This window comes from Canis lupus, chromosome 15 (assembly GCF_011100685.1).
Source record: "Canis lupus familiaris isolate Mischka breed German Shepherd chromosome 15, alternate assembly UU_Cfam_GSD_1.0, whole genome shotgun sequence".
Taxonomy (NCBI): Eukaryota; Metazoa; Chordata; class Mammalia; order Carnivora; family Canidae; genus Canis; species Canis lupus.
Window position 1 is genome coordinate 19,980,122 of NC_049236.1, and position 27,230 is coordinate 20,007,351.

Sequence of the window (27,230 nt, forward strand, 5' to 3'; positions counted from 1 at the left end):
AGAGCAGAGCGAAGTAGCAGGAAGACAAAAGCAGTAAGCAGCAATAAAATTAATAACTACACAAAACTAGCAGTGCAATAAGATTAGCTGAAAGCAGCTTTACATTGAAAAAAAAAAGTTACTTAAATACAGAAAATAGCACCTTACAAAAAAGAATTGAGAAATGTAAACTTGGTAGGTAGATTCAAGTATAAAAGTTATACTCCCAACTCTTGTACCAGAATGAAAGGGTTTCACAAACCCTGGACAGTGTAGGGCACACACACCTCCCTCAGTGCCAACTCAAAGCTGCGTTTCATTAGCAGGATCCCCAACAATTTTTTTTTCTTATACTAAGTTATACAATGATAGATTCAAGATTGCCATTGCTTCTTCACTACCCCAAATACCCAAGTCTAGCTTAGCAGCCTCACTACCATCATTTGCTCTGTAAGAAACATACATCTTCCTGACAGCAACAACCACTGCATTGTTTATTTTTTTACATATCACAAAGCCACATTTAAAAGTGGGTTCTGAATACAAAAGGAATGTGTTCTTTGCTTTCTATTGCTGAGTATGGTCCACAGAGTCGTAATATTCTGATTTATGGGGTTGCTTCTTAACACCCCTCAAGAACCATGAATTCTCTGAGGTTTTTATGGTCATATGAACAGAATAAAAAAAATAATAAAGGAGAGCAAAGAAGTTAAAGTAATAAGTGGCAAGCATCCAAAAACAGTGAGGGGAAAATCAGATCGTGATTTCATCTAACTGTAGACCCCCTCAAGTGAAAATATTCCGTGGAAGTTCTTAAGTGTGGTAGGTTTGAACATGCATGCACCCTGTGCAGAGACAGATGCTGTGTCCTGTAATTTAACTGAAAAAGACAATGCTTGTTTCAATAGGGGAACTCCTCATATTAGCTCAGGGTAATCATTACTGGGAGATTGTTGATGATTAGAACCATAATTTTATCCGTTTAGTGCTAGAAAAGACTGTAATAAAAAAAGGAAAAGAAAAAAAAATGCCATCTTGTAAACTTTAAAAGTTTAGTGTTGATAAAAATTTTATATAATAACAAATTTATTTAATCTGGCTAACCTACCTCAAGTCTTCAAAAATCTTGTGGGGGGTAATAAGGCTAACATTATCCTGTAGTTAATATAAAGCTACTTTTACTCAGACTCCCAGAGCCTCTTAAATTAATATTTTTATTTCATAAAACATTTTATTGGGTCCAAAAATAACATAAAATAGAATCCTACACCAAGATTCGAAATCTAAGACAGAAGCTTAAAGAAGAAAGAAATAGAGAAAGGAAGGAGGGAAGAAAGAAGAGGAAGGAAGAGAGAAGAATGAGGTACACATCGATAAATCTAGGAATACAAAGAGCTAGCCTGGCTACTTACTGACATCCTAAAGCAATACGGGTTAACAAAGGGGTATTGCATAATATTTTCCAGAATTGTATTCATGCTAGAACAATGAATCCCTGCACTCACCACTCTTATTTTTCAGAAACACTCTGAAAAATAACTGGTTTGAAGACTCTTGGATGCTGAACATAATGTGTCCAATTTTCCCTCTTACCCTTCCAAAAATAAGAAAAAAGCAAAAGAAAAAATGAAACGGTCACCCATCAGTCCTCTATCAATCTTTACATCATTATGCTTCAGAATTCTACCGAAAGGTCCCATCCAGGTTCCAATTTTCCGTGTAATCACTTGCTACCGTCCTGATTTATTCAATAAACAGCAATTCTTAGAAGGCATCCATACCGGATACTCTACAGTTAACATTTAAATTTAAAAAAAGCCAAGGAGCATGTAATGAAGGAAACTACACACGGTAGGGTTTTTAGAAACAAACAGCAAAACCCTACTGTGCTCCTCTTGCTTCTCCTGCCCAGACGGGGTCAGCACAGCTCATTACAGCAAAAGGTGTGCCGTTCACAGTTATTGTAGTCTTAACATTCCGTCACGTGCATACATTTATCCACGTTATTAGTAGGCTGTGAAGTAAGTGCAGGGCAAATTATAGGGGGGAAAAAAAGGCATAAACATTCAAGTCGTCATACCCTGAAAAGCATGCATTTTGCTGTCGTTGTAAACTTTTTGCACTAAATCCCATTTCAGGAACAAAATAAATAACACCATAGGATTCACGACTGGAGCTGGCTTCCCGATGAAGCCCAAGGAAGCAGTAGCTTTTTTGAACTGCAGAAAAGAAGTTTCTCGCACCACAGATGTGTACTGGGGGTGAGGGGAACCCGCCGAGAACTCAGCACGGTAAGTGCTAGGCAGCCCCTGGGCCCTTCTGGAGTCACAACCACCGCTGGGGGCTCGGGTGACACTCGTTGCACACTCGCTGCACAATCAGCAACCGTCACTTTCGGGAAAACAGAGGCTTCATGGGTGGGGAGATACCAGCAGAACCGGGGGTGAAGGCTCCGGGCGGCCTCAGTCGGCCTGGGTGCTGGGGGGCCCGGGGGGGCCGGGGATGTGGAGCCGCCTCTGCGCCGAGCGGCTGTGCCGGGCCGCGCTGCCCCCTCTCCTCCGACGGACAGGCTCCCCCAGGCTGCCCGGAGTCTTGAAGAACGTCTCACGCTGTGTGCGCCGCTCGCTCCTGGGGGTCACGGGGGTCGCGGGGGTCGCGGGGCCGGGGCACTGAGGGCAACAGAAAATCAGGGCTGAGGCCGCCCGCTCCCGGGAGCCGAGCCCTGCCCTGCCCTGCCCTGCGGCGTCCCCATCTCCAGGCGTCCCTCCTGCCTGGCTCGCCCTCCTGCCCGGCTCCTGCCCACCTCCTCCCAGCTCCTGCCCAGCTCCTCTCCACCTCCTCCCCAGCATCTCTCCAGCTCCTGCCCAGCTCCTCTCCACCCCCTCCCCAGCATCTCTCCAGCTCCTGCCCAGCTCCTCTCCACCCCCTCCCCAGCATCTCTCCAGCTCCTGCCCAGCTCCTGCCCAGCTCCTGCCCACCTTCTCCCGAGCTCCTGCCCACCTCCTCTCCAGCTCCTGCCCAGCTCCTCTCCACCTCCTGCCCAGATCCTCTCCAGCTCCTGTCCAGCTCCTGTCCAGCTCCTGCCCACCTCCTCCTGAGCTCCTGCCCAGCTCCTCTCCAGCTCCTGCCCAGCGCCCATCACGCCTGGAAACTCGGGCGGCCTAGCGAGGGCTTAGGAGCGGGGCGCCCGCACCACCCGCCTGCGGCCTCGGGCAGCCCACTTAACCGGTCTGCCCCTGGTTTCTCCGTCCATGCGGTGGGGCTGACGAGAGCGCCGATGCTACAGGGCTGCACGGGTTAGACCACGCTGGGCCTACGGTCAGTACGTGCGTCCAGGCTCTTCTGGTTTACTTGCCAGAATGTAACCTCTCGCGGTCAATGTTAAATAGTGATCTCCTTAAGGTGCCCTAAAAGGGCAGGGACCATTGTCCCGTTTACTGTCCTTCACTGCCTGGATCGGTGCCTGGCACGTAACCGGGGATCAGAAACCACGTCTCCTCCTCACCGCCTTGTTGAAAGACAAACCGGCTTCACCTAGCAAACCGCCAGCCTCCGACTAACTTGCTTAAGATATTTCTGGCCACAACAGAAAACCCTTTCTCCACGAGAGGAAGTAACCACTCTGAACAATGCCTGAGGCGTAAGAGGAACCAACGTGCCTATTGGCTGGACTACGACTAGGGCACACACAGTACTGATTAATTAATATTGATCATAAACCCGTGCGTGCACATCTGTGTGCGTACGCGTCTGCTTATCGACGGCCTCCTCAACGCTGCACTTTGAGAACGACAGAGGCCGGGAGTCTTTGTTAGCATCCAGACTTCTGTTTCCCTGAACCGTTTCTAGAGCCGAACGAGGAAAATTCGCGGCGGTCTCCTTTTACTCATCTAACGGAGTGAAAGCCCGGAGAAATCACCTGAATATTCAGCATTCATCACAGAGCCCCCGAACTATCCTCAGGATAAATCCCTCTGATTTAAGGAACAGATTGACAACTAAAAAGTAGTTTTGTCTCTAAAGCGCAGCATCCCCCACTTGGGCCCTCGTGCTTTACAGGACAAACAGGGAACCGGGCGACAGTGACCTCGGGCGTCTGCTCTACAGCCACGGCGTTCACAGCAACGCTAGGGACACGCGGGCCGCCCAGGTCACAGAACGACGGTCCTCCTGGGCTCAGGGCGCGACTCACCTGCTGTGGCTTCACCGCGGAGCCGGGATGTGCCGTGCACCCTGGGGACCCGGGCTGGACGATGCCGTGTGGCCCTGGCACCTCCGGGCTCAGGCCGAGCGAGCGTGGACGCTGGAGCTGCGGGTCTGCGGAGGGGAGCGTGGACGACTTGGGGTTAACCACGTTTGTGGGGCCGATGAGGAGGTGAGCCGTGGATCCCAGGCTGGGCACCCCGAAATGCACAGGCCCCGCACCTGGGAGCGCGCCGGCGGCAGAGGAGACCGGCCTGGGCACGGTGGGAGAGTAGAGCACGGGAAACGGGCCCAGCGTGGGAGACGGCAGGACCATGCACGGAATGCCCAGGGGGGGCAGCTGACCTGAGGGAGCCCCCCCGGCCTGGGGGTTCCGGCTGCCGGGCAAGAGCACATTGAAGCCATTCAGTCCTGAAATGGGAGCAGAACGGGACAAGGTGGCAGTGAGCAGGACAGAGGTCTCGATCCAGATCCCGTCCCCCGTGGCCCTGCCAACGAGTGCTCCCACCGACCGGCCGGCTCCACCCCCCCCGCCCCGAGCTCTCCCTGCCCTGCACCGCTCCTCCCTGGCACGGGCCACGGAGGACGCCCCTCATCAGTGTGTCACCACCTGGTGGATGCCCATGTCCCCCGACCGGGTTGGTATCACGTGTGTCCGCTGCGTGCAGATCCAGGAGGAAAGGGAACTTAGGAGAAATTTTTTCTTTATTTTCACGAACTCCTAATGAATCTTTCTATTTCCTGCAACCTAGATCACAGGCTGCAAAGCCCACAGTGTTAGGAGTACCTTGACTTTGTCACTAGCACAAAGTACAGGTATATCCGTATGACTTCGGCTGTGGCAGGTGCTTACTGGACTTGAAGATCATCAGGACTTTGAAATTATGAGAACACGAGACCTGCGGTCAGATCTTCTTATTACTATGATTTACATTATTCTTTTCTAACTGTATTTCAAAGTAATTGGCTTCCCTTATTAGCCTATGTATTTAATTTTATGCATTTTTAAAACATTCTGAGGAGGAATCCACAGGCTTTACCACAGCATAAGTAGGTTCTTGGCCCAGAAAAAGCTCAAAACCCCTGTGCTGGGCTGTCATTTTCATTTAGCAGGGACTGAGTCTGTTTACTGTTTATCAGTGTATCTGCACCACCGAGTATCATGCTTACATTAAATCCCCAAAAAGTATTTGCTAAAGGAATAAAGAACGTTCTGTAGGTAACTGAATAATAACACCTACCTAACCTGCGAAGCGAATGCAAAATTTAGGAAAATCAATTCAAGTCTGTTTGCATCGAGAGAAGCTTTACGTACACGGTGCATATTTTAAAAATTAGGTACCTCTTATATTTCAGCTTTATTTCAAAATACAAACAGTGCTGGAGTCTTACTGTCAGACACTATTATTCGAAGTGTTTTAGATGGATTACCTTCTAGAATTTAGTTCGATTTTGAGAGCACCCCCATGACACAGGTGCCAGTGCTGGTGCTGCTTTACCAGCGAGGATGGCGAAGTACTTAAGTTCATGCAGGGACTGAGAGGCTCTAACATGCAGCCCTCTCACTCCAGACCTGGCCCTCGACCGCAGTGACACGCTCGGTACCTCTGGATATTCAAGACGTCAGCATTGCAGCTGTACATGGTGGCCAACAGGTTCATAGTGTTCAGTAAAGTGAACCAGTATCAGATTCAGCTGAATTATAAAAATTGGATGATCTTTTGAATTGTGCTTTTTTAGCAAATAAGGTTTAATGTGTTTGAAAAAAAAAAAAAATCACCGGCCCTAATTATTTTCATGGAATCCTTGGAGTTGGCCAAAGGGGAAGGAGGCAGCCTTTACCTTCATTTCGTAGATGGGAGAAAAGAAAGGGCTGAGAGTAAAACGATTCAGAGGCCTTTTGTAAACAGCAGCTGACTGATGAGCCACTCTGGTCAGGTGACGTGGACAGAAATGTAGACATCTAATTTATGATCTGACCACCCCGAGGGGCCCTGAGACACGATGACATCCCTTACCGGCCGGCGACTGCACGTAAAGGTACTGCAGCAAAGAGGGCTCTTTGGTGCTTTCATTTTCTTTTGAAGACTTTTCCATCTCTGTGTCTCTTGAAGGATTTCCCCACTCGGAAGAAGTGAGGCAGTTTGCCGTGGCCTTTCCCGAAGCCTCCTCTGCAGCAGAGGCCTGGGCCTCCATGTGAATGTCTTCGGGGGCCCCAGATCTGCCGTTACTCAGGGTCTTGGCGGAGGTGAGGTCTGTGGCCTCTGAAGGTTTCTAAGCACAATCAATCAGGAACCGGAAAAGGGAGTAAAAATCCCAGTAGTGAATCTCAGTAACAGCTTTCTCAAAATAGCTAACACATCCACCAAGTCCAGGATAGCTGTGTGCCACACTGAACTGCGTATGTCCGCTGTCTCAGTCATGCGTATAGGAACAGCCTGTGCATCACTGTCACATCATGTGCTTCTGCAGGCTTAGGATTCCTTTTTTTTTTTTTTTTTTTAAAGATTTTATTTACTTATTCATGAAAGACACGGGGCGGGGGGGCGGCGGTGGGACACAGGCAGAGGGAGAAGCAGGCTCCATGCAGGGATCCTGACGTGGGACTCGATCCCAGGTCTCCAGGATCACACCCTGGGCTGAAGGCGGCGCTAAACCGCTGAGCCACCCGGGCTGCCCTGCAGGCTTATGATTCTTAAGCACAGAAACAATGGAGTTTTAATAACACGCTGGCCATGGTGTTGAGACTATGAGAGAAATTTCAGAGCTGCTGAGGCATAAAGGGTGTTGATGCCAGGCTTTCGGTGGCCCAGTAAGAACTGCGGGACTGACCCAAAGCCAGTCTGGGTTATCTAAGACATATATACCAGCCAGGCTTTCACTGTTGGTCTGCAACCCCAGGCTAGATTCAAAATTAGAAAAATTCACTCTGGCAAAGGAAAGGAACAGAAGAGAAAGGGTCTTAAACAGCACATTGATTTCCACGAGTGTGCCTCGCTGACCCAGCACCGACGCTGTCCTGTCTCATTAACCTCCGAATGGCTACTAAGCAGGAGGTGTGAGCAGCTCATAATTTTGTCCCTTTCATTTTGGAGCCGGGGAAGCAGGATCTGTGAGCAGTGATGAGAACTGACACAGACACGGAAGGACTGGCAGCACCCATGCTGGACGCTGGACTTTGGACCTCAGGTGACTCCTGGATTCAGATGGTTATTTCAGGGATCTCAACTCATTGAAGAAAAAAAGGGGGGGGGGGAGGCAGTAGCAAAACAGGGAGGAAACATACAAACACATTAACAGTGATTGACTCTATGTGGTGGGATTATGGGTCTTTTTTTTTTTTTAACACCTTTTAGCATTTAATGCAAAGTAGGAGTTTGAGGACCTCTCTTATGGCGGTATTTTATGGCAAGATTTTATGGCCAGCGCCAGTTGGCTTAATGATACACATGATACGCGCAAGACCTCACATTCCAGACTCAGGAGCTTCTTAGTCTCTGTGCCTCTGATCGGGAAGGAACTTGAGTTAACAGGATGTCACTAGGCACCCAAATCCCTTACCTTGGGCATGACCAGAGCGAGGGGGCTGTCTTCGTAGTCCCTGCTCTGTCTTTTAGGGGCTGGCTCCTCCGCCTGGGGCTTCCTCTCCTCACCGAGGCGCTTCTGGACAGAGGGTGTGGGTGGCCGGTCCGCCGGGACTCCCGAGCCTGACGTGGGGGCCGGGCCCTCCTGCAGCCTCCCGTACAGCATGAGCAGGGACGGCGAGGGCACGTACACCAGGGGCTGGCTGGCCAGCAGGGCTGGCTTCAGGCTCTCCACATCCGAGGCGGCCGAAGCTGCTGAGACACCCACTTGTCCGTGCAGACTGTTCTGCGTGGGGAAAGCCTGCAGGTCCAATTGGGCCACAGAAAATACCTGGTGCGCTAAAGGGTGAGCACAATATTCGGAGTCAACAGACAGGCCGGGGAGAGGAGCAGGAGGGTCCAGGCTGCCTGATGGAGGCATCGCTCTCTTACTAGTGGCAACGGCTTTCCCCCTGCAAGAGAAAGACACATAATGGGTCCCGTCATCTCATTGAACCAGCTCCCGATTCTCTGCCTTCCTAAGGAGAGACGTGCCCTAGCAGAAGAGAGATAATGCTGCTCAAGCTGGTACTACAGCGTGCCCCTGACGCCCAGCACCCAGCAGCCAACCCTGGAGGCGGATGACCACAGAACCTGAATGCATGGTTAGGGATGGCCTGGGTGAGCCCTTGGGGAGATCTCAGGTTAGGGCCCAGACTGGCTCCTCCCCGCCTCCTCCAGCTCACATAGTTCTCAGTCACTTATGTGCTACCCCATAGCAGGCCCACAGATGCTCTGTGACTAACATACTATTATAATGATTTGACATCATTCTTTTTTAAAAATTTTTGATTTATTCATGAGAGACACAGGGAGAGAGGCAGAGACACAGGCAGAGGGAGAAGCAGGTGCCCCCGCAGGGACCCTGATGCAGGACTTGATCCTGGGACCACACCCTGAGCCGAAGGCAGATGCTCAACCACTGAGCCACCCAGGTGTCCCTGATTTTACATAATTCTAATCGTAGTTACCCCCTGCCAGTTTACGAGGGAGGAAGAGTGAGGCTCAGAGACTAACCAGCCTACAGAAGGTCAGCCGCCCCGCTTGGAGCTGGCCTCACGCTCAGCCCCGTAGGCTAGGACGCCCTGGGTAGGTAGGCAGCCAAGACTCGACCAGAGTTTCACTGAAAGGACACGTCTGGTTTGTCTCAAATCCACTGTGAGATAAATGAAGTGGGGAGGGGGTGCGGAAACAAAGTTACCTGCTAAGTTATTTTCTGTCATTCTTGTCCCATTCTGCTCAGGATTCCAATTTTTAGGCACAACGCATTCAACATTAAGCCCCACTTGATACGACATAAACAATGTCTGGGCCTTTTATATGGAAAGATTTCTAAATATTAAAAAAAGTTTGTATTTTTCGTGATTTTTGGAGACAGATGAGGAAAATCCTTTTAAAGGGAGTCCTTTAAGAACTGGTAAACGGGATCCCTGGGTGGCTCAGCGTGATCCTGGAGTCCTGGGATCGAGTCCCACATGGGGCTCCCTGCATGGAGCCTGCTTCTCCCTCTGCCTGTGTGTCTCTGCCTCTCTTTCTCTGTGTCTCTCATGAATAAATAAAATCTTTAAAAAAAAAAAAAAAACAAAAGTGGTAAACAGGACAGGGATTTCTCAGTAAGCCCTACTTTGCCCAGGCTCATTGTCCACATGCCGCTGGGCGTCAAATGGAGGGCCCGGGGCTGCAGAGATGAGCAAACCTCTCCAGCCACAGTCCCTCTGAAGGAGCGATCACTGCTGGCTCTGCGAAGCTCAAAATGCCCCCACCGAGGTCCCACCCACCATCCTACCTCCAGTCATCTGCCTTCAGCCTCCCCTCCCCACCAATAAGAGCACCATCACCTGGGCCCCAGTGGTCTTTGTGAGGTCTCCTCCTGCTCTGGGGAGTCTTGCTGACTCACCGTCTTACACAGATTCCCATTCCTTTCCATCTGCACTGTGACACACCTTAACCCCACCCAGAGGGCTCCTCTCTGGGAAACCTACTATAGTTCTACAGTGTCTGTCTCATAAACCCAACCTCTTCTAAGTTTCAAAGCTTTTTGCTTTCGGTTTTTTTGCCAGTTTGACCTATTCACCTCCAACACTTGGAGTTCTCACGAATGAGGTTTCCTTTTTCCATCCTATTTGTACCGATCGTTATAGCGAACCGCATCCCATTTACGGTCCCCGTATCTGATCCGACCTCAAAATCTGTTTCTTCCCAAATCTGTCATGAAAAACCTCTCTTGTTCCCACGTTAGCATTTCTTCTGCTTTCTCCCATTAATAGGTGATTTCCTTCCAAATCAGACCCCAAACATGAGTCCCCCAACCCGGGTTTGAATCCTGCTCTGTCACTTCTTAGCCCTTTGACCTTGGGCAAATTATTTAACCTCTTTGGGTTTCTGTTTCCTTTCTGTAAAATGAGGATAACAATGACTGTGGTTATGATGAGATGAGGTAATATAGACAAAACTTTTGGAACTGGACCTGCTGGTTCATAAGCAAAGCTAGCCACAGTGATGATGTGACTCTGGGAACAATCGTCAGTTCTCAGCACCATGTTAATAGTCAGTTGTCTTTTTTCAGTGTGTTTTCATTTTTTTTCCCCTCGAAACTTTCATTCAGCTTAGGGGATAGATTTTTTTGTACTCTGTGTCTCCGATGCTATACATCCAGCATAATGTTGGGCACAAATGGGAAACTTACAAAGTTTTTAATACACAAATGGCTGACCTCATGAACGAGACTGCTAGAATGACCTGATGAGTGGCATGCCAATGTAGTCAAAGTCAACAGCAGAAAATAAAAATAATGCGTTCAGAATTTTTTAAGACTACTCACTGTGAACCGTCTTCTATTTTCTGTTGGTAAACGGCTGCCAGACTTCCAATTTCTAAGGAGTACCCTGATCCTGAAAAGGAAAATAAGACTCTAACAAAATATGGCAAGAGACTTATACACACCAATTACATATAGCTGGACTCCTTATTCACTGCTCAGGGATTAAAAGATTATCTCAAATCCGTTCCGGTTTTGGTTCAAAGAGAAATTTCCAGAAGCTAGCTGTTAATGGGGAATTCAGATCTCCTCAACGATTAGAAAGAAAACAAAACAAAACAAGTGTGGCTTGGTAAATGTGATGAATGTCTGACATACATCAAAGAGACCAACCTTGGCAAACCAGCTGATCTTCACTGGTGAACTTGGAGGAGTTTCAGGCACGGGGCCATGTTCCTTCCCCATGAAGTCAGCAACTCTTTTACCCTCAACCATCATTCTGCTTCACGTAAGTGGCAAAAAGAGTCAGGGCCTAGACTCAGCTTATTTTAAAATGCCTGATATATCACAATGGACAGAGTCCATAGAGTAAGAAAAGGCAGATACCTTGTTCTTCTCTATAAGGGCTGCTGGGTTCTGAGTTCACTTTCCTCTGGATCCTCTCAGAAGCCTGAACTGTATTGAAAGAACCATGTCGAGCCAGCCTCTGTTTTGCACAGACTTGAATCTGGCCATATGTTTCTCTTTTCAATTCTGGTAAGACAGATGCAGAAACATCCACTAGTTCTTCATCTAAATAAATGAGAGAATTGGTAGTGTTGTTATAGAGCTATAATTCAGGATGATTTCGGCCTTTTTAAGATATAGCTTTGAGAGTCTGTAATTGTAATGGAGCTGCCCTGTAAATTAAAAACTAAGACAATCAAAGGAATTCTATGAGCCTTGTCTCAAACCCCAATTTCTTTTGATGTACTAATTTTTTTTAAGAGTTAGTAAAAGACTATAAAGTGAAACTGAATCCATATATATTCTAAAATTATCTCAACTGCAACAGAAGTAGAGCAAGATGTTCTCCAACCCAAATTAGAATGGACCTGATATTTCAGATGCTTTCTTTGGGCAGAGATATCAAAGGAAAACCCAAACATACTCAGCCCAATGTGCATATTTAAGGATTTTAACAATAATTGAGATCAGCCTTTTGGGCCACAGCTCTATGGCAATGACTATAAGAATTTCTATTTCCGATTATGCTTTATTATGTATTTCTTATGCAATAGGAGGCTCAGTTACCAAGTGACCAAGGGAATAAGGTCAGCAAAAACCTCATGGTTGAAATGCTGCAGACCAGTGAGAACAGAAGCACCTCAGAAGCCCATTTTATGCTTAAAGGAGCCTGAGTAAAATCAGGACAGAATTTTCAATATAGAACCAGGCCTATATTTTTAACCTGAAATAGTCCCTGTTGCTCAGTCACTCCTACCCCATTCATCTGTGTGATTTTTCTAGGTTCAAAGCATGCACATTTTAATTATAAGACTACCTTAATAAATGGCAAGGGTCAGCTAGGCTTGCATTTTCTAAAACATTTAAAAAGTCACCTTCACGGTTTTCTTTTTCTCATAACAAAAACTCCCAAAATGATCTTTTTAGAAAATCAAAAATCACAAAATCAATGAGAAGAAAATGGGTCAGGACAGTAACAGGGAACAAATTTGCCCTCCTTCCTTAAACAAAACTATCAGACAAAATATATAAAACAGTGGCTCTCACGACATTGGACAGCAGGAGATAAAGGGCAGTGATCCTTAGAGACAGAAATCAAATGAGGTGAGACCTGTGATTGGCCTCACTTACTGCCTTGAGCATATTTCTAGGTTGGAGTATAGGGAAGGGAACCTGGACAGAGTATAGGGAAGGAAACCTGGACAGAGACTGGAAGTCTCCCCAAGTTGAGGTTGGAGCTGGAAGCCAAGGAAAAGCCAGGGCAGCTACAGTTTGCAGAGCAAAATGCCATAGAAGAGAACCATACAAAAGGAATGCTGGAGATCTCCAGAAGGTCGCCCCTTAAATATTCAGTGGAGCACTCATGCATGTGAGGAAACTACCCAAGGTCAGGAAAGGATCCACTTAAAAGGAGAAGGAATAGCATCTGCAGCTTATCCAGGGCTGGGAATAGTGCCCTTTGCCAGTAGCCAGCATGGAAAAAAATCTCAAAACTCTTAAGTTACTGGTTAAAAATAACAAAAAGGGTGTTACTGCCTCAGTAGTGGGGATAATGCACTAAAGACTGTTGATGACCATGCCTACCAAAGCTTAAAAACAAGACCTGAAAGGTTCACTGTTTCCAAGTAACTTCACTGTATCGCAGAACAAAGCTGAAGAACATTTTTAGGAGTACTGAAACGTCTAGCACCCAATAGAATGGAAATCTCAGTGTCTGGCATACAATTAAAAATCATCAGGTACACAAAGAAGTGGGGAAATACAACCCACAGTGTGGACACAAATCAACTGAAATGGATTCAAAAGTGACACAGATGATAGAATTAGTGGACAGGCACATTAAGACAGGCATAATAATTGTATTCTGTGAATTCAGGAAACCAGAGGAAAGACTGAACACATTAAGTAGAGACATCAAAAATATAAAGACTCAAATCAGACTTCCAGGGGTAAAAACTAATGCTGGAGAAGAAAATACAGGGGATTAATGGCAGATTAGATGATGCAGAAAAAAAACAGTGAACTTGAAGATGTAGCAACAGCAACCGTCCAAAATGAAACCTAGAAAAGAGAATGAAAGAAACAAAACATCAGTGGGCTGTGGGACAACTTCAGGCAGTCAAATGTAAGCATAACTGGAGTCTCCAAAGGACATAAATAAATATTTGAAAAAATGATAGCTGAAAATTTGCCAAAGTTGATAAATGCTTTCAATCCCTAGATCAAAGAAGCCCAACAAACCCAAGTACAAGAGACACGAAGAAAAAGTACGTCAAAGCACACATATCAAATTGTTTAAAACCAGTCAGAAAAAATCTTAAAAGCAACCAGAGAAAAAGATATATTACATATGGAAGAACAAATGATAGAGTTCTAACCAGAAACAATTCAAGGTAGCAGATAGTGGAACAGCTTCTTTCAAGTACTGAAAGAAAAAACCTTCAACCTAGAATCCTTTACCTGCTGAAAATATCTTTCCAAAACAAAGGAGAAAGGTGCACATTTCCAGTTACATGATAAGTACGATGGCCTGATGGCTATAGCTAATGCTGCCATATGTTCTTTTTTTTTTTTTTTTTTTTTTTATTTATTTATGATAGTCACACAGTGAGAGCGAGAGAGGCAGAGACATAGGCAGAGGGAGAAGCAGGCTCCATGCACCGGGAGCCCGATGTGGGATTCAATCCCGGGTCTCCAGGATCGCGCCCTGGGCCAAAGGCAGGCGCCAAACCGCTGCGCCACCCAGGGATCCCGTGCCATATGTTCTATATAAAAGGTAAGAGAGTAAGTCCTAAGAGTCCTCATCACAAGGAAAATGATTTTTTCCTTTCTTTCACTTTTTATTGTATTAATATAAGAGATACTAACTAAATTTGCTGCAGTAATCAATTCACAGTGTATGTAAGCAAATCATTATGCTGTATATCTTACACTTATACAATGATGTATGTCAAGTATATTTTAATAAAGCTGGAAAAAAGGCAAAATAAAGATGCCTGGAAGAATTCATTATTAGCTGACCTGCACTATAAGAAATGTTAAAGTCCATCAGGCCAAGAAAAATGATACCAGATAGAAATCGACATCTACAAAAAGGAGTGACAAGCACCGTAAGTGGTGACTACTGGGTAGATATCATTTTTCCCCCTTTAAAAGGCAGAAGACTTTAAGACAAAAATAAAAACAATGCACTGTGGAGTTTTTAACATACAGAGCACTAAAACATTTGGCAACAACAGTACAAAGGCCAGGCAGAGAAAATGAAAGTAGGCTATTGTAAGGTTCTTATAGAATATAAACAGTATAATATCATTTGAAGGTGGCCTGTGATAAATTAAAGGTGCACACTATAAATCCTAAGGCAGCCATTAAAATAATACAACAGAGAGTTATAGCTAATAAAGCCAAAAAAGCTAATAAGCCAATAAAGCCAGTAAGATGGAAGAAGAAAAATAATAAATCCCAAAGAAAGGAGAAAAAGAGTAAAAAGAAGCAATGAATCAATGGGACAAATTAAAAACAAATAGCAAGATAGACTAAAATCAAATATCAGTAATCACATTAAAATGTAAATGGGTCTAAACTCAATTAAAAAGCAGAAATTGTCAGATTACATTTAAAAAGCTCTTAACTGTATACTGCCTACCAGAAACTCACTTTAAATACAGGTACCAATAGTTAAAAGAATGAACAATATACACTATGCTAACTAATCAAAAGTAAGCTGATGTGGTTATATTACCATTAGATAAAGGAGATTTCAGAGCAAAGAATATCATCAGGCATAAGAAAGGGCCATTTCATAATGATAAAAGGGTCAATTCACCAAGAAGACATAGCGATCAATCTTTAATGTTTATGCACCTAAGGACAGCTTCAAATACAAAAAGCAAAACTTGATAGAGCTGGAAAGAATAGACAAATCTGCAATTATAGGGCAGCTCAGGTGGCTCAGCGGTTTAGCGCTGCCTTCAGCCCAGGGTGTGATCCTGGGGCCTTGGGATTGGGTACCGCGTCGGGCTCCCTGCATGGAGCCTGCTTCTCCCTCTGTCTCTGCCTCTCTCTCTGTGTCTCCCATGAATAAATAAATAAAATCTTTAAAAAAAAAAAAAACCACAAATCTGCAATTATAATCAGACTCTTCAATGTTCCTCTATCAATAACTGATAGATCACGTAGTATCAGTGAAGATAGAGAAGACTTTGACCAATCAACTTGACTTAGTTGTCATTTACAGAACATTCCACCTAACAAAACAATACATGTTCTATCAAGTGCATGTGGATAGACCATATCTGTACCATAAAACAAACCTCAATGAATTTGAAAGGATTCAAGTTATACAAAGTATATTCTGTGCATACATGGAATGAAGTTAGAAATGTATAAGAAAAAGATCTGGAAAATCTCAAAAGATTTGGAAATGAGCACACATCTAAATAACCTGTGAATCAAAGACAAAAAAGGGAAATCCTAAAGTATTTTGAATTGAAAGACAAAGGAAGCACACATATCAAAATTTGTGGGATAGAGATAAAGCAGCACTTACAGTGAAATTTATAGCACTAAATATTTACTAGAAAAAAAGAATGATATTGAATGACTACCATTTCTACCTTAGGAAAGTAGAAAAAGAGCAAACTGGACACAAAGAAGAAAAGATCTACTAGAGAAAAGCTGAAGAGCCCTATAGCTAAAGATACTGAATCTGTTGTTAAAAAGCCTGCTCACGTAGAAATCTGCTTGCCCACATGGTTTCACCGGTGACTTTTACCAGGTAAAAGCAAACTGGAAATAATCCACATGTCCACCAACAAGTAAATGAATAAAGAATGATATATTGGGGAAAAAATGATATATTGGGGATCCTTGGGTAGCTCAGCAGTTTGGTGCCTGCCTTTGGCCTAGGGTGCGGTCCTGGGGTCCCAGGATGGAGTCCCGCATTGAGCTCCCTGCACAGAGCTGCCTTCTCTCTGCCTGTCTCTGCCTCTCTCTCTCTCTCTCTCATGAATAAACAAATAAAATCTTTTTTAAAAAATGATATATCCACACAATGGGCTACTCAGCAATATAAAGGAATAAATTATTGATACATGCCACAGTATCATTAATCTGAAAATAATTATGCTGAGTGAAAGAGGCTTGATAAAGAGTATATACACTACAGTCAATTCCTTTTTTTTTTTGTTCATTTTAAACAAGAAGTTTATTTAAACAACAAGACGCTTGACATGAAGGGAAAACAATCTAGGATTTGTTTCTTTTAGAGTAATTTATCCCTACATAAAGACAGATTGCCCTACATGTAACAGCTACATACAAAAAAGTTATAAAATTGTCCTTGGTTTTACAATGATAAATGAAAAACATTAAAATTCTCCAATAGAACAAGGTATGCAAGGATTTTTATGTTGTTCTTTTTTTGTTAAACAGTGAGAGCAAAATAACTTACTGGAATATAAAGGTCAGAGCTGACTGAGCATGCCACTAATGGAGAGAGGGGGTAGTTTCACAGAAGCAGTATTTTCCCCTATCCCATCTCCATTTGATGTCGATCAAAACATACCATTGGCCATTTAGTTAAAAAAAAAAAAAAAGTGATATGCTTGTGCACATACACAGTCACTTTATGAACAATAAAGGAATGGGGAAAGGGAAAATGAAAGAATAGAGAAAATTCTACTGTAGTGGTCAGGGTGTGGTGGAACCAAATTATGGCTATTTGAGAATGGCTTCTTGATCTGGAGGAACAGAATTCTGGAGTAAAGTAGCAGGTTCCCTTTTTAGTAGACACTCCTTGTCTGCTGCTGGAACACATCAATTGTCCCTTCACCCTCCATCCCACTGTGCAGGTGTGTCTGTTTCATTGATTGGCTGCCCATCAGATCGGAATCTGATCGGCCTCATTGACAAACCCTGTCCTTCACACTAGGCTTTCAGTAGTCTACCAAGTGGTGTGTGCCTCTTAATCTTAGACTGCACCACAGAACCATCCTGCCCTGCCACCTTCAAATTAATATGATCGTTGTTCTCAGTCTTCACTCCTTCCTTGGGCTTTTCATCAGCCGTGACGAGTGCCAGAGTCCCCTCAACTGCCACTTCACAAGAGGCAGCAGGTCCCCACTGAACGAGCACACAAGCCACTACAGTCAGTTCTTGTTATTCATGGCCATTATGTTACCATGAACACCATTAAGTTACCATGAACACCGAATTAGCAAAAACTGAACCACTGCTTAGAGGAAATATAGGGTTAGGTTCCTGCCAGCCTCTGGTCACATTTTTTCTGATCAACACATAACCTTGTCTTATATTTTTTTGTTTAAAGCCACCTTATTTAGTATGTATCGTTGATCCATTAGCATTGAACTCTTAGCCAACAGCACTAGAACGCATGCTTGAATGAAGCTCCTCTGACATATGTATTCCCTCTATAGGCCATTTACAGTCTTCTACTCAGAATCATCAATGCTTCAGTACAACACCTGGGAACCATTTTAGCAGCAAAATCCCCAATATAAAGCACAAAAAAAAATGTGAAAACATGGCACTAAAAAGACCACAAAAAGGACACTTGTTTAGACCATGAGAGCCAAGTACGAAACAAGTATGAGAGACAAGAAGGCAGGGTGTTGCCTTGTTCTACCTCAGCCGGAAACAGAGGTGTGCTGTCAATCAAAAATTTTTTGCTACTTTGCATGTCTGTGAACAACTGAGAAAATTCTGTGAGTATTGATTTTGGAATTATCAAAAAATTTGAGTATGTAAAATTTGCAAATAGACACTTTGAATAATGAGCATCAACTGTATATAATTCCCTTGTAAAAAAATTTTAGAAAATATGTGTAATGCTAAAGTGAAAGAAAGCAATCAGTGGTTGCCCTGGGGCTGGGGGGCGGGGGGCATAGAGGGAGGAATTACAAAGAGACAGGAGACTCCAGGGGGGTGATAGGTTCATTATCTCCACTGTGGTGATTATTTCACAGGTGCACACAACGCAAAACTTACAAAATTGTCATTTTAATGATGTGCCATTTACTCTATGTCATAAGATCCCAAAAAAGCTGTGAAAAAATGAAAAGGCCAGGATGGTGGGAAGGAGGAGAGGAAAGAGATATTAAGTGCACCTGTGAGGAATCGCTACTCAAGAAGTGAAGGAGAGTGAATTAAGAAAATCAAAGGTAACTTGGAGTTCTAGATTCGATTGCTGGGTTGATGCTGATGATGGTATTGTCAGTAATGAAACTAGATATACGGAAAAAATATCAGGTTTCTGCGGGAGAGAACGGGAGTCATGCTGAGGCTCCTGATCTGGTCCCAAGACTTCTTCCCCTGATCAGAGCAGAGGTCTTCCAGTTGCCGTCCCCATGGTAACACAACTCTTGACTTCTCAACACCAGCTCAGCTCCCTGGCTACCTTATTTTCTTCAGTGACACTACCACCTTTGAGCTCCTCTTTTATTTTAATCCAACGAAAGATCCTTTGTCATTTCTGCCTATTACATTTAGGACAAACTTCTTGGTTTATTTTGGAGCTTCCAAAATGTGGTCCTAACTGATCACATTTTATGTCATTATTCCCTATCCCATGCCCGCCGCTTAAATCAGTGTGGTTGTTCTCTAAACACACGCCAGATTTGTTTTTCCGGTATCTGTTCCTTGAACTAAAAAGCTCTCCTTCCCTCCAAAACCTAACAGTCTTGTCTGTCAGACTGTAACCCATATCATCTCTGAGTTCCCAGAGAGCCAGGGCCACCATGTGTAGAGCTTAATTGTTTCTCTAATTTTCAAATACATGCTAATTATACCTTCAAGAGAAGCTCATTAATCAACTAAAGTGAGTAAAGGCACTGAGCTGGGTACGATGGGGTGATCATGGATGAAAAGACGGAGTCTTCTTTTAACTCATTAGGCATCTACCTCTTTAGAAAAGTTTGAGCATTCCTTAAAATGCTAAACATAGTGAACCATCAATGGATATGCTCATGAGAAATGCAAACAGATGTCCATACCAAAATTTCTATCTCAATGTTCAAAGCAGCAGTATTCATAATAGCCAAAAAGTGGAAAAAATCCAAATGTCCATCAACTGACGAATGAATAAATAAAATGTGGCATATCCATACAACAGCATGGTTTCTACAGTTAAAAGCAAGGAGGTACCGACATACGTTATAAGGTTGAAGGACCTTAACAACAGTGTGCTAAGTGAAAGAAGTCAGTCACAAATGACCAGGTATTGTATGATTTCATTAATAGGGAAATCTATAGAGATGAAACAGATTAATTTTTTCCTGGTGCCAGAAGGGAGAGGTTGGGAAGAAGTAGGAGGTGAGTGCTAATGTGTACAGGGATTCTTTTGGGGATGGTGACTTTGTTTTCCAGGGAATTGTGGTGATGGTTGCAAAACTCTGGACTAAAAGCCATGGACTCGTACAATTTAAATGGATGAATTATGTGAATTATATCTGATATCTTACATGAATTATATCTTATTACGGTTGTCAAAAAATCAAAAAAAGACCGAGTCTGGCTTCAAATGCACAGAGCTGGGGCAATGGCATGCTATTCACCTCACCAAGTAAATAGCACAATACTATGACTTGCAATAGCTCCCATGAGAACGTCTGCTCTGGGTGAGCAGGGCAAACTTCATGGAAGAGGTGACATTTGAGCCCCATCTTGAAAGTTGAGTATTTTCATGTCGAAGACAGGAGGGCTTCACAGGTGAAAAGACTAGAAGCCAAAGGCAAAGGAGTAGAAAATGGCAAAAGTGGAGAATTCATGCAGGCGGGGATGGCGTCTTTAAACCTCTGGCATTTAGTATAGTAACTGTGCACAGTCCACATGCAGTAGGTACTTGCTGGGTTGAATTAGTTATACTTGATTTTAAGTGGTTTCATCTAGATCCTAAGTGAATAATGTGCTGTGAGCGAGGCAGAGAGCTGTATCTTTTATAAGCCTGGGTTAAGTGGCAGGAATTTATGCCTCTAATACCAAAATTGGAAGGGTAATTTAAAAATAACTTTAATGGCTTTTTTTTCCAGGCAGCATAGCTATATGTAAAGTAGCTGGTACAGTGGGATCCAGTCCCCAATTGCTCAGATTTTACCTGCCAGATAAGTAGAAGTTAATACCCTTTTTGCTCTAGTTAAAGTAAAATTATGACATTTGTAACCTGTTAAATAAATTACCAAAAAGGGGTTCGTTACATCTACACTATATTTAGAGGCCATCTTTACCACACATTAGTTTTGTGATAGTAATTGACATAATTTTCACATTACCTGGAATTTCAGAGAAAATAATGCTTCATTCTGATGCAGAAACGAGAGTTTATAAGAAGTGTTATTTTTAACCCTCAATCCCAAACGTCCAGAAACGCTGGAATAAGATGAAAAATGCTAATGAGCCAGAATGTAATACTTACAGAAACCCCCACGTTATAAGCTCTCAGGATTTCCCTTCCTGCGGTACGGACGCCGGCCGCACACACCACTTAGGGACTGTATCGCTCACTGTCCCGAGTGACACCACTCGTCTAGTTTTGACCAGTGACATGGGTTGTGGGAAATGAAGATCGATCTCACCGTGTGGAAGCTGCCTGAGTTGGAAAAGGAATTGGGGATTGTAAATAAAACAGACGCCCGGCAAAACCATGCGACCTTACCACTGGAGCTGAAGTCCACAGGCCCGATCCATTTGAAGGCTGGTTTCCGGCCTCGCTCCTCGGTTACGTGCACTTTCTTTATCAGGGCCAAGCTGGTCAGAACGTTGGCTATGTCATAGAGGCGTCGTACCTTTGCTTAAAGATATAAAACACAGTTATGGTCACGCGGTCTGGACACCATTACATTTTAGTTTATGTGACAGGTCACTTTTCTCGGCCCCATCCACACCTCCAGCAGGAAGCAGCGGGGTGCAGCAGAGGCCGATGACTCTGTCACGCAAGCACCTGGGATTTATATATCTGATGTATCTGAGGACACAAACTAAGGGAAGGTCAGTGTGTCCTTCCCCTTCCACAACTTCACACCCCTTGTCAGAGGCACCTGGTGACAAGCAGGGAGCGCTGAGATTGCGAAAACACCAAGGGAGGAAAACGGGCTGTAATTAAAGGCTTCATAAAGGTAATTCTGATGTGTGGCGCGGCGTAAGCTAGCTCTGAGTTTCTCCGGGCAGGTGGTGGCACCAGCTCTAGCAGGCAGCTGGCCTGTAAAAACGACAGGGATTCCCTAGAGCCTCCTGTGAGGCCGCGCTCCTGGGCACATGAGAGCGTTTTTGGGCTCAAGGTGGTTATGAGGTTCAGCTGTGCTGATGACAGGCAGCTCCTCACCTGAATCCTGGCCACCTGGTGGCGGGGGGGGGCATTCCCTGAGCCTAGGAGGTTTGGGGAGAGACATTCAAAAATGCCGGGACTAGAGGAGAAATCCAGAAGGGCTGGTAAGGCATTCGACAGTCAGGGCTATACCCAGAGAGTAATTTCTATTCAAGAACTCAATTTCCAGGTAGGAAATCCACTTGACCTTGGGGCTAATATCAAGGAAAGGAGCTGTGATTATGGTCCAGAAACATCAAACATTCACCCCAGAAACAATTTTCTTCCAAAGCCTGATAGAGCTGAATTCTATCTAGGTGTTTCTCCTGCACAGTGGCTATAATTCCAATGGAAACAGAAAAAGCAGAGAAAGCTCATGGCTTCCTGGGGCTTGAAGGGTCTACCGGCAGCCAAGGTTATTTGGCTCCACCCAGGCTGACAGAGAAGGAAGCCACCCTGGGTGTGAAACCTGGAAGCTCTCTCCTTGCCCAGCAGCCGTGTCCCACCACCCCTACCCTACCCTGGTCATTCCTCTGGTTCTTACCTGCAGACAACTTTCATCTCCACCCATCAGGAGAGTAGGCAGGGGGGTGAGGAAAAAAGGGGAAAGAAAACTCAGACATGCCGTCTTGGAGGCAGCGATACTAAAGAGAAATGCAACGTGTCCTACACCCCCCCTGACCTGCACCTGTGAGCTGGCATCTGCTTCCACCATCCACTCCAACTGCTGGGGAAGAGGCTTCAGACAGAACTTTAGTGGGGATTCTAGTATTTACTAACTTACCTCTCACAGCCCCAAGGGTGCAGGAAGAAAAAAAATTATTTTTTCAAACTCAGAGGCAGAAAACATCCACATAGGAAATCCTACCCTTGTGGTAGTGATAAGTGGATTTAGGTAAAGATCCTTACTTTTAAATTTACTATGGTCCGGGGTATCCTGGCTTTCTTCTATTAGTATTTTGGCCGCCACATCAAGAGTAATGATCTTGGTCTTGGAGACAAGGAACAGCATGACAAACTTCTGGCTCATGATTCTCAGAGACTTGTCTTTCCTACTGTTTGCAGATGCTACAAAGGGAATGAAACAAAAGCATCAAAACAATTTACCACATGAAAGACGGTATTCAGGGTCTGCCAGAACCACGAACCCTAACAGCAGATGGAAAGATCACTCTGGTTATAGGCAGAAGCCGACTGGACACACATTACAAAAAGATGGCTCTTAAAGAAATTAGGTGGATTATCCTTTTCTTTCTTTTTTTAAAGTCATCTCTACATCCAACGTGGAGGTCCCACTCATGACCCTGAGATCCAGAGTTGCATGCTCTACCAACTGAGCCAGCCACGCGCCCCAAGAAATGAGACGGATTTTCTCATGGCTTATAAAATTACTCTACAGTAGGCATAAACCCTGAAATGCATATTTGACACTACTCTTAAAGCTTTATACTCCTACTTCACAGAACGCAATCCATGAATTATTTTTCCAGAAGCAACTTTTTGAAAAGATTAATGCAGAAGGGTAATAGGACTGGACAGACCTCAGGGACTGTTTTCAGAACATCAACTCCTCCCTCAAGGCCAAGAACTTTTTTTTATATCTCTGTGCCCACAGTATCTAGAATATTTGAAACACAGTAGGCACTCGCCTTGTCCATCGCTTTTCAGAAGTAAGTGAAGAAATAAGCTATGAATGAACAGGAGAGAGACACTGATCAGATGTGTGCTGCTGCAGATGGCAGGCAAACCATTCCCGACAGATGGCGGTCTCCTCTGGTGACTAGGATAAGAACTGGCTCACAGGGTGGAGCGAAAAGGCACGAGGCAGTAAATCTAATGAAAACCAGGCCCACGTTTCCATTCCTGTTATACTTGCAAGTGAAATGTGAGTGATACTTGTACTTTATCATCTTAGCAATGGGGAACAGGGTGAGAAGGCTGGAGGCCCACGGTTAAAACAGGAAGGGAAGAACAATACAGATACACACTTTGAAAAAGCATCAAATGACAGGAGGGGTTATCGATCTTTCTTATCAAGTTCTCCCCAAAAGGTTCTCTTCTAAGTAATCTACTCTAAATATAATCTTAAATATTTAATTCTCTGAAAAGATAACTTCTTTCACAGTAGAAATTCCTTACAGGCTCACAAACAGAAGTCAGCATGGGGCTGTCGATCTAAACTGGGAGCACTGTCAGCGATCTGTGGTCCAAACGTACCAAATACCAAGTGAACTGCCACTAGACAAGCTTGACGTGAGGTCAAGTGGGAAGCCCGGTTGGGGAGCCATCTGTCTCCCTTTCTCCAGTAGACAGGAGGGCATCTCCCTCCCGGGCTATCAGTCTGGCATTTCCCACCTTAGCAGTGAATTTCTACGGAAGAGACCATCGCTCCCCCTCTGCCACTACTTGGGTGGTTACAGTGCACTCACAAGAGGGATAGTCGGGTTCAGAGAAATCCAGTAACTGCTGATCCTGAGAATCTGGGTAGCCATCTTTTTTACGTTCTCCGAGTTTATAATCCATCAGCTCTAGCTCCTTCTGTTGGAGATGTGCCATCTGCTCTTCATATTTCTGCTCCTCTCCCAGTCTCTGGAGGCTCCTCAGGGTTTTTGGCAGGCTGTGCCGTCCATGCCAGCCATATTGATTCTTGGCCACCCGGCTGACCAGATGCAGTGATTCCAGCACATTTACAATGTCATAGATACGTCTCCTTTCAACGCCTGTTTGAAAAATAAAAGTTGACCATCGTGCAGGCAAACATTTTTGAGTAAAAATTTCCTTGGGGGCTTGGACCATGTCTGTAAACTACATGATATCCCGTATAATAGCAAGTACAGATGCTCTACGAACTCAACTCACAAAGATGCAAGCAAGAGAGATGATTTTTCTTTCTTGTTCTTGGGATCCAATCCTCAACAAGAGCTAGGATAAAACATCCACCCAGACACAGATGATAGAGTTCCATCTCTATTACGTAAACACTAATATGTCTTTTCTTTAGACCTGTTAGGTAAGCCACACAAACATTTCAGCATGATAAACAGGTGGGATTGAGCAACACATGTACTACTGTGTCTAACGGACACTTGATGAACGCTGTCTGGTTGATTTGGACTTGTATTCCTAACTATGCAGACTGTAAAATAAACTGTGTCCAATGCATGACACCTCATTTGGACAATTCTCTCCCTTCCTGGAGTTTGAATGATGTGAAATAATTATCTTCTTAACTCTCTTAATGGCCCAGTTAGGAAAACAGATGGCAAATATTTTGTTTCCTATTTTGCATTGGAAACTCAAGAGTCAAGAGCTCGGGCACCCTTTTCAAGTTGCTGGAGGAAGCCACAGCCACGGCTGAACAACACACAAGTTTCCTTTTGTTCATCCTGGCCACCGATGATAACTGTCCCTGTGTTCTCACTCACAGGCATTTGGGCCAAACAGCCCAGTGGTGAAGCACAGACTCTTGATGTACAATACAGGCTGACCATGAAGTTCATCGATTGTCTACACACTTTCTCAACGCTCTCAAAATAGCTAGGATTATGAGCTGCCTATCACATTTACCAAAAATATTTATAGCCGTTATGCATGGGGGCTTTGAGGTCAGGCTGCCTGGATCTGAATCAACCCTGCTTTATCCCTTACTAGTTGCATGATCCAGGGGAGTTACTTCATCTTTCTGTGCTTTCATATTCATCTCATAAGGTCACAAGGATTAAATGTGGCCATAAATATAAAAGGTCTAAAACAGGGTGTGAATTTCATCTACTGTTTGTATATTATTTTGTAAATGCTTTCTGCACACCATTGGAAATACCTAAAATCCCTGCTAGCATGAGAGGTCACAGCAGAAACAGAGTTTAAAACTTTCCTCTGACTCATCCTGTTGTGCAACAGGCCCTTAAGGCTTCTGGAACCCACTGGCTCCTTTGCTCTCATCCAAGTCCCCATAACAAAAGGCTGCAGGCAGCTCCCAGAAAACTGGTCCAGCTACAAAGATGCCCTCTTTCTGCTCACTTGCCAGGAGTGGTTACATAATCCGAGCAGACTCAGTGAATGTAGCTTCTGGCCTTTCTAGGATTTAACAAAAGAAATTGAGCAAATTGCGATGAAAACTTTGGAGGTGAAGTAAAGTTCTATCATATGCATAAAGACGCATTCCACAGTCAATCAGAACATTTCGGCTCATGACCCTGAGAAGCTCTTCACCCTCAGAAGCTCAGGCTTCAGTGCCAGATGCCTGCTGGAAGTTGCTGGCAGGGGCAGTCAGCAGTCCCTTGACCAGATCCGCCTGGCTTTTTATTCCAGTCTGTTTTCATATATTAGCACATCTTGTTTAGAGTGTAACATTCTATAAACCTTCCCATTAGAAATGTCATGTGAATGCAACTGAGACACCCCAGGGCCAGCCATATGCTGGGCTGTTTTGTTATTTTGTATTAGATACAATCTGCTAAATCCCCATCTAGTAGATAGAAATACTAAGAAGGGGAAAATAAAGGAAGATTCTGACCACTTGGAGGGTAAGATAAATGTTTAATGTGCACAATGGGTGTTTAATAGGTGGTGTTGGTAAAAGCCAATGAGGTAGCTGCCTGCCTAGATAATCATCTTTTCAATCTGGACCGAGTTTAACGGTCTACTGGCTGGTACACTAAAAAGTTCCATTTCACAGGTCTCAAGAACTTCAGGTTACTGAGTGGCTTGCTCTGTCAGGAAGGTTTTTTCCCTTTCTGTATCAACACAATCCTATTAATCCTAGTCATGGCATTAGTTACTCCTTCAAGGGTTTAGCAGTTATTACCATGCTTCCCTAAGTCCTCGATGGAGCTTCTCAAGAGCATCTCTCAGTCCAATAAATTCATTTCTAAGTCTGTTCTATTGTCCACTTACCGAGGTCACTCCTAGTTCTTTTACCTTTTTTTTTTTTTTTTTTAAAGACTGATTATTTATTTGAGAGAGCAAGAGCGAGCTCAAGCAGTGGGCAGGGCAGGGAAGAGGGAGAGAATCTCAAGTAGATCCCCTGGGTGCTCAGCACCAAGCCTGACTTGGGGCTCAATCTGACAATCCTGAGATCATGACCTGAGAGCCAAAATCAAGAGTCGGATGCTTAACCAACTGAACCACCCACCTGAGCCAGGTACTTCTAATTCTTTAACTTCTTACCTGTAATATCCATGTCAAATCTATGTAGGACCACAATCTGGGAAATAATGCGATTGAAATACTCTGAACATTTCTGGTTAGCATCTGTTCTTATAGCTGTAACCTGGGACACAGCATGAAGTTTAGACTGAACCCCAAGAAGTGGTTGCCACTGAAATAACGTCCAAGAAGGGACTCTGTTTTTGGACCTCATGTGAAGAGAGATGGCAGGTTCATTTGGCAGGAGTGGGTGATCATGAGGCATTAGGAAGCCATTTGCAAAAATCTCTGGAGTTCTGCTCCTACCGGCCATAACATGGGCACCTTCAGCTCACATGGAGTAGGAGTCCAGTTTCCTGTCTGCCCTTCCCCCCAGGCCCACCCCTGGATCAGAAACATAGCCTTCTAACATCCAACCTTTTATCTCCTGCATGGACATTAAGTGCAAGGTCCCCAGATGGAGGCTGGTACGTGG

General features: G+C 44.5%; 1 protein-coding gene and 1 pseudogene across 5 annotated transcripts in view; both read right to left on the reverse strand.

The window, feature by feature from the left end:
- Positions 1 to 449: 449 nt before the first annotated feature.
- E2F7 (E2F transcription factor 7) overlaps positions 450 to 27,230 on the reverse strand; it is a 41,977-nt gene continuing 15,196 nt past the window's right edge. For 2 of the 5 annotated variants that reach the window (XM_038558513.1, XM_038558514.1), the window contains exons 5-13: positions 24,037 to 24,327; positions 22,517 to 22,675; positions 20,960 to 21,094; positions 11,170 to 11,355; positions 10,627 to 10,696; positions 7,744 to 8,218; positions 6,201 to 6,456; positions 4,172 to 4,593; positions 450 to 2,648 (exon numbers count right to left, since the gene is read on the reverse strand). In XM_038558513.1, coding sequence (XP_038414441.1) covers positions 2,442 to 2,648; positions 4,172 to 4,593; positions 6,201 to 6,456; positions 7,744 to 8,218; positions 10,627 to 10,696; positions 11,170 to 11,355; positions 20,960 to 21,094; positions 22,517 to 22,675; positions 24,037 to 24,327 — 2,201 coding nt within the window. In that variant the 3' untranslated portion in view covers positions 450 to 2,441. The remainder of the gene's footprint in view (positions 2,649 to 4,171; positions 4,594 to 6,200; positions 6,457 to 7,743; positions 8,219 to 10,626; positions 10,697 to 11,169; positions 11,356 to 20,959; positions 21,095 to 22,516; positions 22,676 to 24,036; positions 24,328 to 27,230) is intronic. The other 3 variants (XM_038558516.1, XM_038558515.1, XM_038558517.1) reach the window with 3 other exon arrangements.
- LOC106559722 lies at positions 16,325 to 19,048 on the reverse strand (annotated as a pseudogene).